The sequence below is a fragment of the Lissotriton helveticus genome, chromosome 3_1 (assembly GCF_964261635.1).
Source record: "Lissotriton helveticus chromosome 3_1, aLisHel1.1, whole genome shotgun sequence".
Classification (NCBI taxonomy): Eukaryota; Metazoa; Chordata; class Amphibia; order Caudata; family Salamandridae; genus Lissotriton; species Lissotriton helveticus.
Genome location: NC_136061.1, coordinates 576775019 through 576789757, shown reverse-complemented (window position 1 = coordinate 576789757; position 14739 = coordinate 576775019). Strand labels below are relative to the sequence as shown.

At 45.6% G+C, this 14739-nt stretch overlaps 2 protein-coding genes across 6 annotated transcripts in view; both read right to left on the bottom strand.

Annotated features, from left to right (window-relative positions):
• The window catches only part of LOC144822715 (ADP-ribosylhydrolase ARH1-like), a 538572-nt gene that overhangs the window by 16323 nt on the left and 507510 nt on the right, over positions 1-14739 (bottom strand). For 4 of the 5 annotated variants that reach the window (XM_078680534.1, XM_078680536.1, XM_078680532.1 and 1 more), the window contains 2 exons: positions 8010-8081; positions 3870-4374 (listed from right to left, as the gene is read on the bottom strand). In XM_078680534.1, the coding sequence (XP_078536660.1) occupies positions 4059-4374; positions 8010-8081 (388 nt within the window). In that variant the 3' untranslated portion in view covers positions 3870-4058. Of the gene's footprint in view, positions 1-2018; positions 4375-8002; positions 8082-14739 lie in introns of those variants that run through there. The other variant, XR_013608680.1, reaches the window with a different exon arrangement.
• LOC144822716 (ADP-ribosylhydrolase ARH1-like) overlaps positions 1-14739 on the bottom strand; it is a 506468-nt gene that overhangs the window by 340705 nt on the left and 151024 nt on the right. The gene's annotated exons all lie outside the window — the stretch shown is intronic.

Below are 14739 nucleotides of genomic sequence, written 5' to 3'. Positions count from 1 at the left end.
TAGCAATTCCAGCTCGCCTCCGACTGGTTCAGCCTAAGATTTTACATAGGATTTATCTTATAGGACCCAGTATGGTGCTTATGGGACTTTCGGACTCGGGGATGTGCAAAAGGCAATGTGGGCTGGTTGGCACCTTTAAGCATATTATTTGGGAATGTGAACACGTCACCTCATATTGGCGCAGCATACATATCACTATACAAAGAGTACTTGGAATTTCCCTTTCTCCGGAGGCAAGAAGGTGTTTACTTAACATATGGAAACCCACTGACTTATATACTATGCAGACGCAATGGGTCACACTAGGTTATATGATCGCCAAGCGGAATATCGCTCAATTGTGGGGTGCCGAGCAGGCCCCGTCCTTGGAGGGGTGGGAAAACAACTTGGATTGGTGTATGTTCAGGGAGAAGACTATATATCTTGCGAGGGGATGCCCTCGGAAGTGGTCACTGGTTTGGGGGGCCTTGGAACAGTTACAGAGGAGAAAGTTTTACACCGCCCATGAATGCTGTCCCTGATGATTCCCCCTCTCCGTGAAGTTCCGCTCTAATTTAGAAAATTTGTCTTTATCTTGTGACCCCAAGATGTGTGCTTGGCTACTTTAATTGACCCGCTGAAATGTAATGTTTTGCTGATGTGTGTTTAATAAAAAGAAATATAAAAATTAAAAACATTTTCCAAATCCAAAATGGCTGATTTTCCAGCAGATAGTCAAGACCTGGCTAAACACAGCCCCAGGGATGGCTTATTTCCCAAGACTCTCCCACTACCATCTGCACATACCTTCCTTAAGCCTAGCCCTGACTCAGGGTCAAAAGCGTAAAAGTGTAACTGACACCTGACCCAGGCCTCCCCTCTGCCTTTGAAGAGGATGGTAACGACTCCACCCACTGGCATGGCATTCCTATGGACCAGCACACCGGCCTCCCTGCAGAGCAGGTACCCCAGGGGCTCTTTATCACCTCTTCAAAGCAGCCTGGCTAATCCACTTAACTCTGACCTATCAGGGCAGACCACTGGGAGGCTGAATTTGGACTTACAAACAAGAAAGTCTTATAACTTCGTGTATTTACACTTTAGGAGAAATTCAACTATATGATATTGTTGGATTTACTACTACCATTCTGGGAAGTCTTTGAATGGCCAGGCTAGTCCTCTCCCGTCAATAGTTATTAATCAATAACGTCCTACCATGTTAACCTATGTAACAAGGGTTTGCAATGGGAAAAAATGACTTAGGCCATTTTTCCAGCAGCAGGACTTACAAAACATATTTTATAAGTACTTGCCTTATATCTACAGGAATCCCACCCCATGTGCACCAAGGGTAGACTTTAGGGGTTCTGAATCTGTAAAAATATTGCAGATTCTCCTTTTACTGTGCTCCTAGCATCAAAGTTGATTTTGAGCAGCATTTACCACATTGTGGGGAGTGAAATGTGAAATTTCACTTTACCCAGGCATATAAAAACTAATTTTTATAAGGGTGTACCTTATGGATAACTGACCCCTACCCCTGGGATACATAGGGGAGACCCTGAGGGTCCCTAATATGCCAAAACATGGTAGGTTACCCATTTTAAGTGCCCCTACTACCAAAGTCGAGTTTGGGCACAATGTACTTTTTAAAAGCAGTCCTGGCACCCGGTGCGGCTTTTAAACTGACCTCGGGCTTCAGCAGTTAACACATGCAAGTGCAGACAAAGCTGCTGGCCTCTAAACTACCATGCCCCAGGGTACTGGGGACTTCTAGGTAGTTTCAATCCCCTGCTATATTATATACTAGGAGCTTATGGGGTAGGTCATGCCAATTACAGGGGTTCCCCACCATATCATAGTGTACCCTAGTGAATGTTAGGTGTTTTCACTGTATTCTAATGTGTTCCTTTCAGCTTAGCACTGGCCCTGGGCCTGGGTAGGCAGAGCTCCAAGTCAGTCAAAATCAGTTACCACCAGCATCAGTCAGCAAAAAGTTAGGGGGTGCCCAGGGCACAGGATGATTTTGCAACATAGACCTATTGGCTTTGCCAATGCGTGTTGTATTTTGCAGTCACCAAGGTGTAAATAAGCTGTAAGAGATCCATTAAACGAAAAGTAAATGCAAGATAAGGTAATCAGTGGGAAATGCACTATTGTACATTATAGAACATTTATTAGTTAATGGACTGCAGAGATATGGAGGTATTTGTATTTAACTAGAGAGCCACAGAACAGGAACCTGGTTGGTACAGTGTAGAAGAGTCACTTGTGTATTTTTACTGCTGAGAGGTCCCTCACAGTGCTTTCTGTCTGACAGAAAGCCCTGTGAATATGTAAGTCATTATTGTACCCACAATACACTATAGATTGCAACAAAATGTGCAAAATTGTTTTAAGATAAAAAAAAGGCTTCCAAAATATTGATTATGGTAATACCCTGACAGTAAGTAGTGCAATTTTTTTCTAACTGTTCTATAAAAGTACATATTTCACAGCTCAGTTTAACTCCTTTGAAATAGCTCTAAAAAAAGAATCTGTCAACAGACCTCTTCAAGTGACTCGATCAATTAAACCCAATACCGGCTTCCAAGCACCCTTTACATTTGCAGATTGACCAGTTGCCCACACTTACATTTCTTTCAGGCAGCAAGCATCCTGGCAAGAAGGCTTGTTTAGCAGTATGCTCCTCCCTTCATTTCGCAGCACAGGAGAGTCCCTGCTTATAGTTCAGCTGAAGCATTTCAGTTGTCGGAATTAAAGTTCCGAGGACGGTTGTCTTTCCAAAAATTCAGATAACTCTTTCCCCTCAATTGATAAAGTATGGGCACGTTGTGGCCCTCAAATCATGCCCAGTTCGACCACTGGCAATATACACTGGTGGCTGTGTCTGGGGGCCTGCAGCAAACATCCAGAAGATCGGTTTTGTAGGCTGTGGCCAAGCCCCAAATGACCAAAACGCTCCAATAGATTTTGGTTGTCTGGAGCGCACCACAGGTACAGCATGCCCCTCCAGTATGCATACACTGTGTGCTGTGTGGCAGGCCCAGGAAGCACCCACACCAGCCCTGTGTGTATGGTATGGGTGATGTAGGCTCACCTCACGCAGCGCTGTCCTACCAATCCTTGAAGATCGCCACAATTTCCTCTTGCTTCAATCTGTCAGGCTAATGGCATGGTATGTGGCCTAGTGGGGCCAGTCTCCAAGTCCTCCTCTAAAATACTGTGAGCCAGAGGTCCCCTCGCTTCTCCAGTACGCTCTCCACTCCACCACAAGCGGCGCTGTCCCTCTCTCTGCACACCCATCGAGCAGGCCCTTCTCTGGTCGTCAGCCGTTCACCCCAAGAGGGAAGCCCAGCACTACCTGCAACTCCGGAGTCTGTCCCTATGGGGTTGAGGGGAGGAGGAGGCTGGTGGTGCAGCACCTCCTGCCTCTTCAGTCAGGGCATCAATTCAGCAGCTGGGTGGGCTAACTTTCTCCATGCCGTCCACTCTCCTATTGCCCCATATCTCCCGGGCCACTGTGACTCTCTCCAGGGATGCTGGCTGGGCCGAGCACTACGGCTAGAACAGGTCCCCAAGCTATGTTAGCACCTGTAGAGGCAGCGATCTGGTCTATGAGCTTCTTCTAATTCTGGGACCCTTGGTCAGAGCCAGTTGCCATTTTGTGCAGATGGGCCTTGCCGCAGGGTGCCCTTTGCTGTCGCAGCCTGATCAAGAGAATGACTTTCTTGGCAACAGGCTTATCCACGCCATCCCTCGATATTTAGCTCGCTCGGGGAATAGTTGTACATGCCTTTTGCACACAAATTTGGCTGGTGAAAAGCAGGACAATGGGAAGAAGTGTCACACCCCTAAAATAACTTTTTTTTATAACAAAAAACAAAATATTATCAGCCTGTTTACTAAAGTAATCATTATTATGGCAAAGTAGAAGAGAAAAAGATCATGAGCAGCAGATTTGCCTGTAATTTGCTAGCAATCAGTCTCTAAAAGTCCCCAGGTTGTTTAGATATTGTCCATACTAAGAACAGACATTTAGCGTCAGTTAGAAATCATTGTTCTGCTTCATGCAAGTCTTAACAGAGCTTATACAAGGCCTGTCCCATTGCTTCCAGCCTCTTCCGATATTCCAGATTCTTGTAATTGGCGGGGTTCACTCCTTTGAAGCCATACATGGCTCCCCACCAGCAGGCAGCAATGGCAGCTGTGGAGTCACTATCACCACTGTGGAAAAATGCACGGTCTGCGAGCTCTATCCACGAATCGCCCGCACCTAGAATGGCGTCGTAAGCGATCATGGGGGCGTCATGGCCGCTGCTCCCGCCCCAGCCGCTGTAGCTGACCGACGTGTAGAAATCGTCTCGCTCCGCAACACCGTAGGCCTCTGGGAACTAGGGTGACCAACCGTCCGTAAATTTCACGGACAGTCCGTAATTTTGGCTGTCTGTCCGTTGTCCGTGAAGGATTCTTTAACGGACGCCATTTGTCCGTAATTTTAACCCGGCACAGCTTCCACCCACCTCCCTTCTTGACACCGATGCTGTTCCAAAGCTCAGACACCCAGCAGCATTGGAGAGGCGCAGCGGTATGGCAGCCCTCACACCTCCAGCCCGTGATGAGCTGTTAAGAGGTGCTTGAAGGTGACTGAGAGGGAGGGGCTGCAGGTTCAGGGGCATCTATTCACATGCAAACAGCCCTGAATGCGTCATGTCTCGGCTATTTAGAGGGGCTTCACACATTCCATTTCTACCCAGGGCCCCAAACATCCTAGAACCGCCCCGATTACACCAAGGCAGAGCTTAATTACTGTCACTAAATTGTAAGCAAACCACGGTTCTTCAAACATGCAGTCTATAATTTAATAAAATAAAGAAATGGCACAATCGCACCCACACTGATTAACAAAATATGGAGGACAATCAAGTTAAACCAGTTCTCTTAGAGTATCTCCTGTAAGTACTGTACATCACAGTGGGGGGTGGCATTTTGGACAGAGAGCCTGTCTTCGTTGTCTTGTGCAGGAGGGGGCAAGGAGCCAAAGATGATACTAGAATACTGCATGCCCACCCCTGTGCCCACCCTGGTGGATCCTGTCCCCCCCCGCCTGTGATGGCTCCTGTCCCCCCATGTTGTGGCTCCAGTCCACCCCCGCCTGTGATGGCTCTTGTCCCCCCCTGTGGTGGATCCTGTCTCCGCCCTGGGTGGCTTCTGTCCCAGTCCTGCAATGGCTCCTGCAGCGAGGGTGACGTTCTTGATGGGCCTCTTCTCAAAAGGGCTCAGCTCAAATTAATATGGAAAGGTGGGCGAGTAAGTAAGTGAATGGGATGGGTGGATGGCTGGATGAATTAGTGAAAGGGTTAATGGATGAATGAAAGATTGAATAAATGGATAATGAGAGAGGATGGATGGATTGATGAGTGAGGGGAAGGATGGATGAGAGAAAATGTAAATAGCTGGATGTATGGGTGGAAGGGTAGCTGGATGATGGATGAGGGGAAAGATGGATGAGGGGAAGGATGGATGGATGGAGGGGAAGGATGGATGGATGAGGGGAAGGATGGATGGAGGAGACGGATGGATGGATGAGGGGAAGGATGGATGAGGGGAAGGATGGAGGGGAAGGATGGATGGATGGATGGATGAGTGGGCGAAAGGATGGATGGATGATGAGGTGAAGGATGGATGGATGGAGGGGAAGGATGGATGGATGAGGGGGAAGGATAAATGGATGGGAAGAATGGATAGATGAGGGGAAAGATGGATGATGGATGAAAGGAAGGATGGATGGAGGGGAAGGATGAGGGGAAGGATAAATGGATGGGTGAGGGGAAGGATGGATGATGGCAGGGCCGGCTCGAGGCTCACGGAGGCCCTGAGCAGGGAGTGTAGGTAGGGGGCCCGAGGCCGCCAAATCCCTGCCAGGGGCCGCCACGCAAATATGTATCTAAGGATATATATTGGCGTGGCGGCCCCTGGGGTTTGGCGGCCCTGTGCAGGTGCACAGCTTGCACATGCCTTAGGCCGGCCCTGATGATGGAACAAAGGAAGGATGGATGAGGGGAAGGATGGATGGATGAGGGGAAGGAAGGATGGATGAGGGGAAGGAAGGATGGATGGATGAGGGGAAGGATGGAAGGATGGATGCATGAGGGGAAAGATGGATGGATGAGGGGATGGATGGAGGGGAAGGATGGATGGATGGGTGAGGGGAAGGATGGATGAAAGGAAGGATGGATGAGGGGAAGGAAGGATGGATGGATGAGGGGATGGATGGATGAGGGAAAGGAAGGATGGATGAGGGGAAGGATAGATGAGGGGAAGGATGGATGGATGAAGGGAAGGATGGATGGATGAGGGGAAGGATGGATGGATGAGGGGAAGGATGGATGGATGAGGGGAAGGAAGGATGGATGGATGAGGGGAAGGATGGATGGATGAGGGGATGGATGGAGGGGAAGGATGGATGGATGGATGGGTGGGTGAAAGGATGGATGGATGATGAGGGGGAGGATGGATGGATAATGCGGGGAAGGATGGGTGGATGGATGATGATGAGGGGTGGGTGAAAGGATGGATGATGATGAGGGGAAGGGTGGAAGGATGGATGATGATGAGGGGAAGGGTGGATGGATGGATGATGAGGGGGTGGGTGAAAGGATGGATGATGAGGGGAAGGATGGATGGATGCTGAGGGGGTGGGTGAAAGGATGGATGGATGGATGATGAGGGGAAGGATGGATGGATGATGAGGGGAAGGATGGATGGATGGATGATGAGTGGGTGGGTAGAAGGATGGATGGATGGATGATGAGGGGAAGGATGGATGGATGATGAGGGGAAGGATGGATGGATGAGTGGATTGGATGGTGGGTGGGTGAAAAGATGGATGAGTGGGTGGGTGGATGGTGGGTGGGTGGGTGGATGGTGGGTGGATGAGTGAAATGATGAATGGATTGATAAGTGCAAGGGTGAATGAATGAACGTATGAGTGAAAGGGTGGATGTAAGGATGGATGTGTGAGTGAAAGGGAGGGTAGATGGACAAAAGGATGAATAGATGTGTGAAGGAGTGAAATGATAGATGGGTGAGTGATAGGGTCAATGGATGGATTCATGAGTGAATGAGTAGATAGATGGGTGGGTGGGTGGATGGATGGAAGGAAGGATGGCTAAGTGAAAGGGTCGATGGAGAGAGAAAGGGAGGATGGATGATGACTAAAAAGAGTGGATGGGTGGAAGAATTAGTAAGTGAAAGGATGGCTGGATTGGTGAAAGGGTAAAGGTCTGGATGAATTTAATTTAATTTAATTGTGGGTTTATATAGCGCTAGGAATCGACTCCCGGAGGAGTATCTCCACGCTTCGACCGCTGGGGAACCCGTCCTGGCTCACCCTGAGAGATGGTCCCTGATGGGTATCTCTAAGGTGCAACCAAGCATCCCCGGCGGTCTGGGGGGGCCATTGTGAAGATGAGGCAAGCTGATGCCCAGAGTTGCCGAGTGTGGTTTCTGACTAGAGTAGGCACCGAGGCGAGAATTATCGAGTCCGCTGACCCTGGTCCACGACCCTGCCGCGTCGGGAATCGAACCCTGGTCCCGGGCCGTTCTCTGCTTACGGGTCTGCCGCCTCTAACCAGTGAGCCACACTTCTCCACGAGTGAATGGATGGATGGGATGAAGAGTGGATGGATAAGTGTACAGATGGATAGGGTGAAAGGGTGGATGGATGGATAATGGATGGATGAGTGAAAGGATGGATGAAGGGATGGATGAGTGAAATGATAGATGGAAGGATACATGATGGATAGGTTTGCAAATGGTTGAATATGTTTGGAAATGGCTGGGCTTAATTATATACTGTTGCGCAACCTCTGATGTGTCTGTAAAACGTACCTATTGTCCTGAAGTTTTGTCCTGAATTTTGACCTCCTGTCCTGAATTTGTGTCCTGAATTTTGACCCTTTGTCCTGAATTTTTACCCTCACCGTCCTGAATTTGCACCAATGCCAGTTGGTCACCCTACTGGGAACACAGCAGGGCTCTTGCCATCAAGGAGACCTCTCTTTGTCAGGTAGTCTTGCCACTGATTTTCAAAGTATGACCTGTGAAGAGAAAAAATAAAGGTGCAAATGTTAGCCTTAGTCGTGGCCAGTGTAAGTTATTCTATAAAGTCATAATAATGCATTCAAAACCTTATTGATTGAAGCTCAAGTTGATGTTTGGCCTTATTTGTAAACAAAGCCTCATGGTATGCAGTTGCCTAATTTATATGTGCTTCACTTGAGAGTTTTGGTGCTTTCTTCTGTGTGCGCCCTTATTTCTAATAGAGTTTGTGAACTACTTTTCATGAATTTTTGCTCGATTGTATGCTTTATTTCTAAATTAATCAGTACTCCCTTTTTGGTTGTAATATTTCAGGGTACTGTCTAGTGTCTTCTACTGCATGTTTTATGTATGTACACAATTTTACAGTCTTAATGTCTGCATTTATTAACTTTTTATCGTCCTTACATTAAACCCATACACTTATTTGTTAGTTACTCGTGGCATTATTGATTGTGTTCTAACACTGGGTGCTTTATTAATGTTTTTCTTACCTAGTTCTGCATGTTTCATTTGTGATTAATGATACTATTTCTGCATTCTTTGTACCCTGTCGTATTTTTACGCGCACAAGTATTTGTACTAATCCAGTGTGCTCTATGTTTTCTTTTAATTATTTTACTTCTGGATATTACTGCAATTCTCGATTTAGTTCTACACTGCACTATTTGCCTGCTATAATGCTCAATGTCCACTTTCTTCCTTTCTTACTATTCTTAACGCTGTTTTTCTACAATCTTTGTTTGCTCTACTACTTTTATTTAATACCCAATATGTGCTGTTTCAACTTACTTTTCGTGTTATCAATAGCCTAATCTATTCGCTCCATGATTTGCTTATGGTTGCATCTTCCTCTGGTCCTCTATTTCTGACAATCCTTTTACTCATTATTTCTTTTTCTTTTGAAAAATTCTCTAGTTTTGGTTATGTCTTGTTATGTACATATGATTACTCTTGCAAATCCTTAAACTCCATTTCACGTGCTCTATTTTTTCTTTTGCGTTCTTTTTTAGGTTGAGGTAATCGGCAGACCGGAAGTTCGAGATTTATTGTCAGTAAGAGGGCTGCTTTATCCCTCCCTCTTTTTGGCTCTCCCTCCATTGGCTGGCTTCCTAAACGGAGGCCAGCCATTGGAGGAGAGAGCCGTCCCTCCAAAGAAGCTCCGTCTTTTTCGGATTTGGGGGCGTAAGTTTTGCCGTTCTTTAGCTCGTGACGTCGTCCGTCACTCAGGACAGCAAAACACGCCCCCAAATCCGAAAAATTTCGGAAGCTTTGAGGCAGCCATTTCTGCCCCACCACCGCCGCAAGAAGTCCCGGCGTGGGGATCCCCCCATCGGGTGCTCACCCTGCTGTATATTTAAATTAAAGAGGGAGCCTACCCCTCATCAGCCCCGCATTACCGCCGCAGCCCAGGACACCCGAAAATCGTAGCCGCGCAAGGAGAAGAAGCCCGTCCCCAGCCGCCGCCGACCGGAGAAGCCCAGCAGCCCTGCCCGCGGCAGAGAGGAGCCACCGCCTCCCCAAACAGCCGGTGAGTGCCGTCTCAAATCCGAGAGAACACAAGTCTCACACCTCTAGTCCGTGATGTCCCTCCTGCTGCGCATGCGTGCGCGAGCAGTTTCTTCCCAGAGCACCGGCGCAGTCATCTGATAGTTACTCGCCCTATGAAAAGCATGATTCTGAAGTAATCTGAAGTGTGTTCGTTTTAGGGTTGAGTCACGTTGGCACTCTGTGTTTGATTGCATATCTACAACCTGTACCGTTTAGTCGAAAAGCATCTACAATTGGGTTTCTACAGTTTAGCTTCGCCAGAGACGTTACAATTCACCAGAAAAAATTACAATGAAAACCAAAGAAGATGTCTTCCAGCAGACTTCAGTTAAGGTGAGTAACGTCCTTTACTTCTTTAGTCATCAGTGTGTGAAATAAAAGACATCTCGTTTTTAGGGTGGCCAACCGTCCCGCATTTTGAAGTTTTCCTGTCCAGCTGCTTGCACAGACGCACTGTGGGGCGCCGAGGATTGACCCCCAGTTTGGATCCCCGCCACTTTTACCTTCTCAGAGACCAGCCACTGTCACTCTTTCTACTCTTTATAAAATGTCAAGATGTACCTTTCTAGTTTTTGGGAGGGAGCCGATGTATGTAGCACAAGAGGGGTCCAGAACAATACAGCTTCAAGGATACGTTCTTTCTATTGAGAATAAAATCCAGTCACCTGCGTTAAAACCGCCATGAATTTGTTAATGAATAGCGTGCCAGGGACCTGTCATGAGAGTTTGCCATTGGTGTTTATTCCATTAAGCCTATTTCAAATTGCTGACATAGTATCAGCTCGGTGGATATTGGTACATGGAGAGTATGATTTGCCCAGGATCAAACAGTTTAGTAGATCCGAGAATGCTGCAAGCTCAGTGTTGCCCAAAAGGGTATGCATTTGCCATCATATTCTAATTTGGTGACTATACGGTTGGCACTTCTCCCCTTCCCAGGTAATTTCCTGTCCATTTTTTTTACCATACCCGTGCTAGCAACTTTTGCAGGTATTCTAAATACTCCAATTCTTGCCAAAAGAAAGCAAAGGAAAAAGTTAAAAACCTGATTGCCCAAAAGCACACATTTTGGCCAAACGGGAGTATGGGATAAAAAAATATATGTCTCTGTGTTTTATGTTTCTAATTAGTCCAATAGACCAGATCTGGGGTAGCAGTGATTCTGATGGCAAGGCCAATGGGCTGCCCTTCACAGAAGAGTGTCAAAGTGTTGTGTGCCCTGCCCAGGTTTAGAAAAAGTGTTTATTCCCAGCACAGTTCATGACATTTTGTTTTCATTTTCTTTTTAAACCTAAATAAATGGTATTGTCATTTACAATGGCAATAGGTGAGCATTAGACAGTAGTAGAGAGTACTATCTACTACTCTCTAACGCTCACCTATTGCCAGTGTAAATGACAATACCATTTATTTATGTTTTAAAAAAAAAAAAAATGTCATGAGCAATGCCAATAGCTCTTCCTTTAACAATGCCGAGACCATTGCATTGTAAATGCTTGTCTCAATTGCATTCAGCATGTTCCTATCAAATATTTATGGTCTATGTGTCTATTATTTATCACAGAGTGTATCCAGCCCCATTTTTTTTACTTTTTACTGTTCTACTTCTATGATGTTTGGTACAGGATCGCTATATTGCATCACAAAAAGATCTCAACTACTGCATCACATTGTAAGTAAGCCCAGGCAAGATCCAATTGAATTTTGGCAGAGGCGGTGAACCTCTACTCCTTGAATATCCGAGTACTAACTGTTGCTCAACCACAGTTTGGTACATACTGATAGCTTCTCTTCTGAATGTCATCACAGCCCTCCTACTACTTTGTGATTGCTCTTACCTTCTCTATACATTGTCTTCAATACCTTACATTTAGTTTCCTCCCTACAACATTGATTGCTTCCAATGTTACTTCCTTCTCTGACATTCTGTACTCCTCCACTGATACATTCTATTACCTCTTCAGCTTGCTTTGAATATACTAATAACTATATGGAGTTAAGCATAGTAAATACATATTTACGCTGATGTAGTGGTAGGAGGTGTGGGGGATGCAACATTTTTGTAGGCCAATATTGTCCACCTCGATACAGTTATGTTATGTTAATATAATTTATAATGTGCATGATTCACCCCAGAATGTATTCTCAGCGCAGCAGGGCGCCATAGGAAAGCAGCATTAGTATCTGAAAAGTTCAGTTTTGAGTAGCTTTCCAAACTGAAAGTGGTCCATATGCTTCTGCAGATGGGAGGGTTGCTGATTTCGATGTAAGAGGGCCAGATGGAGATTTCCCTCCAGAGCGTGTTTTCCTAATGCAAGGAATAGTGACAAAAGACTTCACCCTGGGCCGCAAAGGTTTTCTAGGAAGGGACGGAATACGTTTCTGTCAGATATCTGGGTTCTCTGCTGCTCAATGATTTGTGCACAATACAACCGATCTTGAATGTAATTCTCGTTGCGTATGGGAAAACAGTGGCATGAGCGTAAGTGGGGGAGAGTGGCAGTTCTGGCAAGCATATTCTAAATTAGGCGATCCGCTGAGCTTTGGTCAACTTGGCGTTTTTTTAGTTGAGACTCACTAGTGTCTGCCAAAAGGGCATTACAGTAGTTCAGGCGGCTGATCACTAGTGCCTGTACTAGAGCTTTCCATCCTGAAAGTGGGAGTAAAGGGAAGATTCTGCAAAACAGACACATCGTATGAAATCCAGTGGTAGCCACTTCCTGATCTTTCATAGTGAGAGACTGGTCTAGGCGAACACCCAGATTTTTAACTGATGACTTAGGTGTAGGTGCTACACCCAAGTGAATTGGCCTCAAATCTGGGGACCAGAGCAGATGGGCTTTACCAAAGAGCGTAATCTCCATCTTGCTTGTATTCAGCTGGAGAAAGTTGTCAGTCATCAAAGCTGAGATGGCATTCATACCCTCAGACAAGCATGCTTTGGTAGTATGTAGGTCTTTATTGAAGGAGATGAGAAGTTCGGAATCATCCTCATAAGAAAGGGGGTTCTGAAGGTTTTGGCAAGAGGGGCTGCATAGATGTTAAACAATGTGGGGCTCAGACAAGAGCCCTGATGGTCTGGGTTCGATGAGTTAGAAAACTCATGAACTATTGTAGGGCACCACTTCGAATACCTATCTCGTCTAATCTCTGGAGCGGTCTATGATGGGACACCATGTCGGAGGCTGCCGATAAATCAAGCAGCACTAACAAAACAGTCTGATTTGCATCCTGGGAACTTCTGATATAGTACATAACGCTAAGAGAGCAGTTTCTGTGATACGCATGGGTCTAAAGCTGAATTCAGTGGTGTAGCAATGGGGGTGGTCCTCCCTGGGCAGCACAAGTTTTGGCGGCTGCAGCCTCCCCCCTGCTCTTACATTCAGCTGCCGCAGGTGGGAATAGCAGGGACCGACACAGGCGGCACAAGGCCTAACTATGCCACTGGCCGGATTGGGAGCCTATTGGGTTCCAAGTGCTCCATAAGTTGTGTATTAGTGTGTCCTTCAAGAAGTGTGCTCATCAGGAGGACAAGTGAAATAGGGTGGTAGTTCAACAGGTCAGAGGCAGGGAGAGTGACCTTAGTATGAATGAGAATAAATAGTGCAAACTTCCAGTATAGTGGAAGCCTACTTGCGCTCATAGAAAGGTTTAATAAAGAGCATATGGTGGGGGCGAGCTGAATGGCCAGAAATTGCTATGATCTTGGCTGGCACTATATCTAAATGAGACCCTAATTTGGTAGTCTTCAGAATTTTACAGACAGAGTAAGCCTTAAGGGGTACAAAGTTCTCTAGTATTCCCGTACTATAAACATTTGAGGGGAAGCAGTGGGATTCTACTCGCAATTTGTCACTTGCTCTAGGAAATTTGTTGTAGATCAAATTAACCTTTTCTTTGAATTGGTTTGCAATGGCGTCACATAGAGCTTGCGAGAAAGAGGTATCAGTAGAGCATGCAATAGGATGTGTAAAGTATTTAAGAACTTTATAACTATTTAGAGGAGTTCCCCGACTGGCCAAGTTGTACAACGTGCGCCTTACACACTTTTTTGATATTCTTATGATATAGTGCTATGGTTACTTTATAGGTTTCTCTGTCAGTGACATTCAACTGTGCTGTCTTTTGTGGCTTTCCATATTTCTTACTGTTTTTCTATATTCTTGTATTCTAGTCTTGTTTTTCAGTGTAGTACTTGTATTCTTCATCTGATAATGCCCTCTACTTGCAGTTCTTTTGTAGTTGCTCTATGTTTTGATCCAATTATTATTTCTTGCTTTAGCTCATTTTACTTTTACATTATTGTGATTTGTTACTATATATAGGCCAAACCTACCTCTTGCAGTATTTTTATTATTTCCAGCTCTAGATTTTTTGCGCTATCTCTAAATATCATAATTGCTCATGCTATATTGCATGTATTGTTTAAATCTGCTATATTGTAGTGGTGGATGTATGTTTTATTACTCAGTCACAGTCTGGTGAATTCTTGAAATTTCAGCCTTTGCGAACGTGCCAGGAGTAAAAAATAAAAGTGCTCCCCATGATGACTGGAATTCCCTTAAATAAAATCGCATCTACCCATGATCAACAGTAAGCGCTGCCAAGGAGGGGGAGGTAGACAGAGCCATTGCATTTGTTGCATTTCCTAATAGTTTTTGGGGATCTTTCATTGATGAGACAAAAGTGGATTGGACTGCTTCTGCATACATTTGGAAGTGGACCTTGGTAATGCTCAAGTATGCATATCAGCAGATGCTCAGGGGCATAACAGAGGCCCCCCGCAGCTTGTAGGGGCAGAGTTTCTATCAATGACTGTTGGTATATGTAGGTTTGCACCTCTTTCACTGATGGTTGAGGAGTGTGATTATTTGACGAGCTCCTCGACCTTCTTAGATTAAGTATACATAATAGAGGTACTGATGAAATGCCATTTGATCGCTCCCCGACATTTCCAGGCATGAAACATTTTGACCAATAATTAAGATTTGAGTACACTTACTTGAAATTACATGTGACCAACACACTCTGCACTCAAGAGACTTGGGCCATAATATCCTACAGTCTCCTTTAGATTTATTTTCAACCTCAACATTGACAAGATAC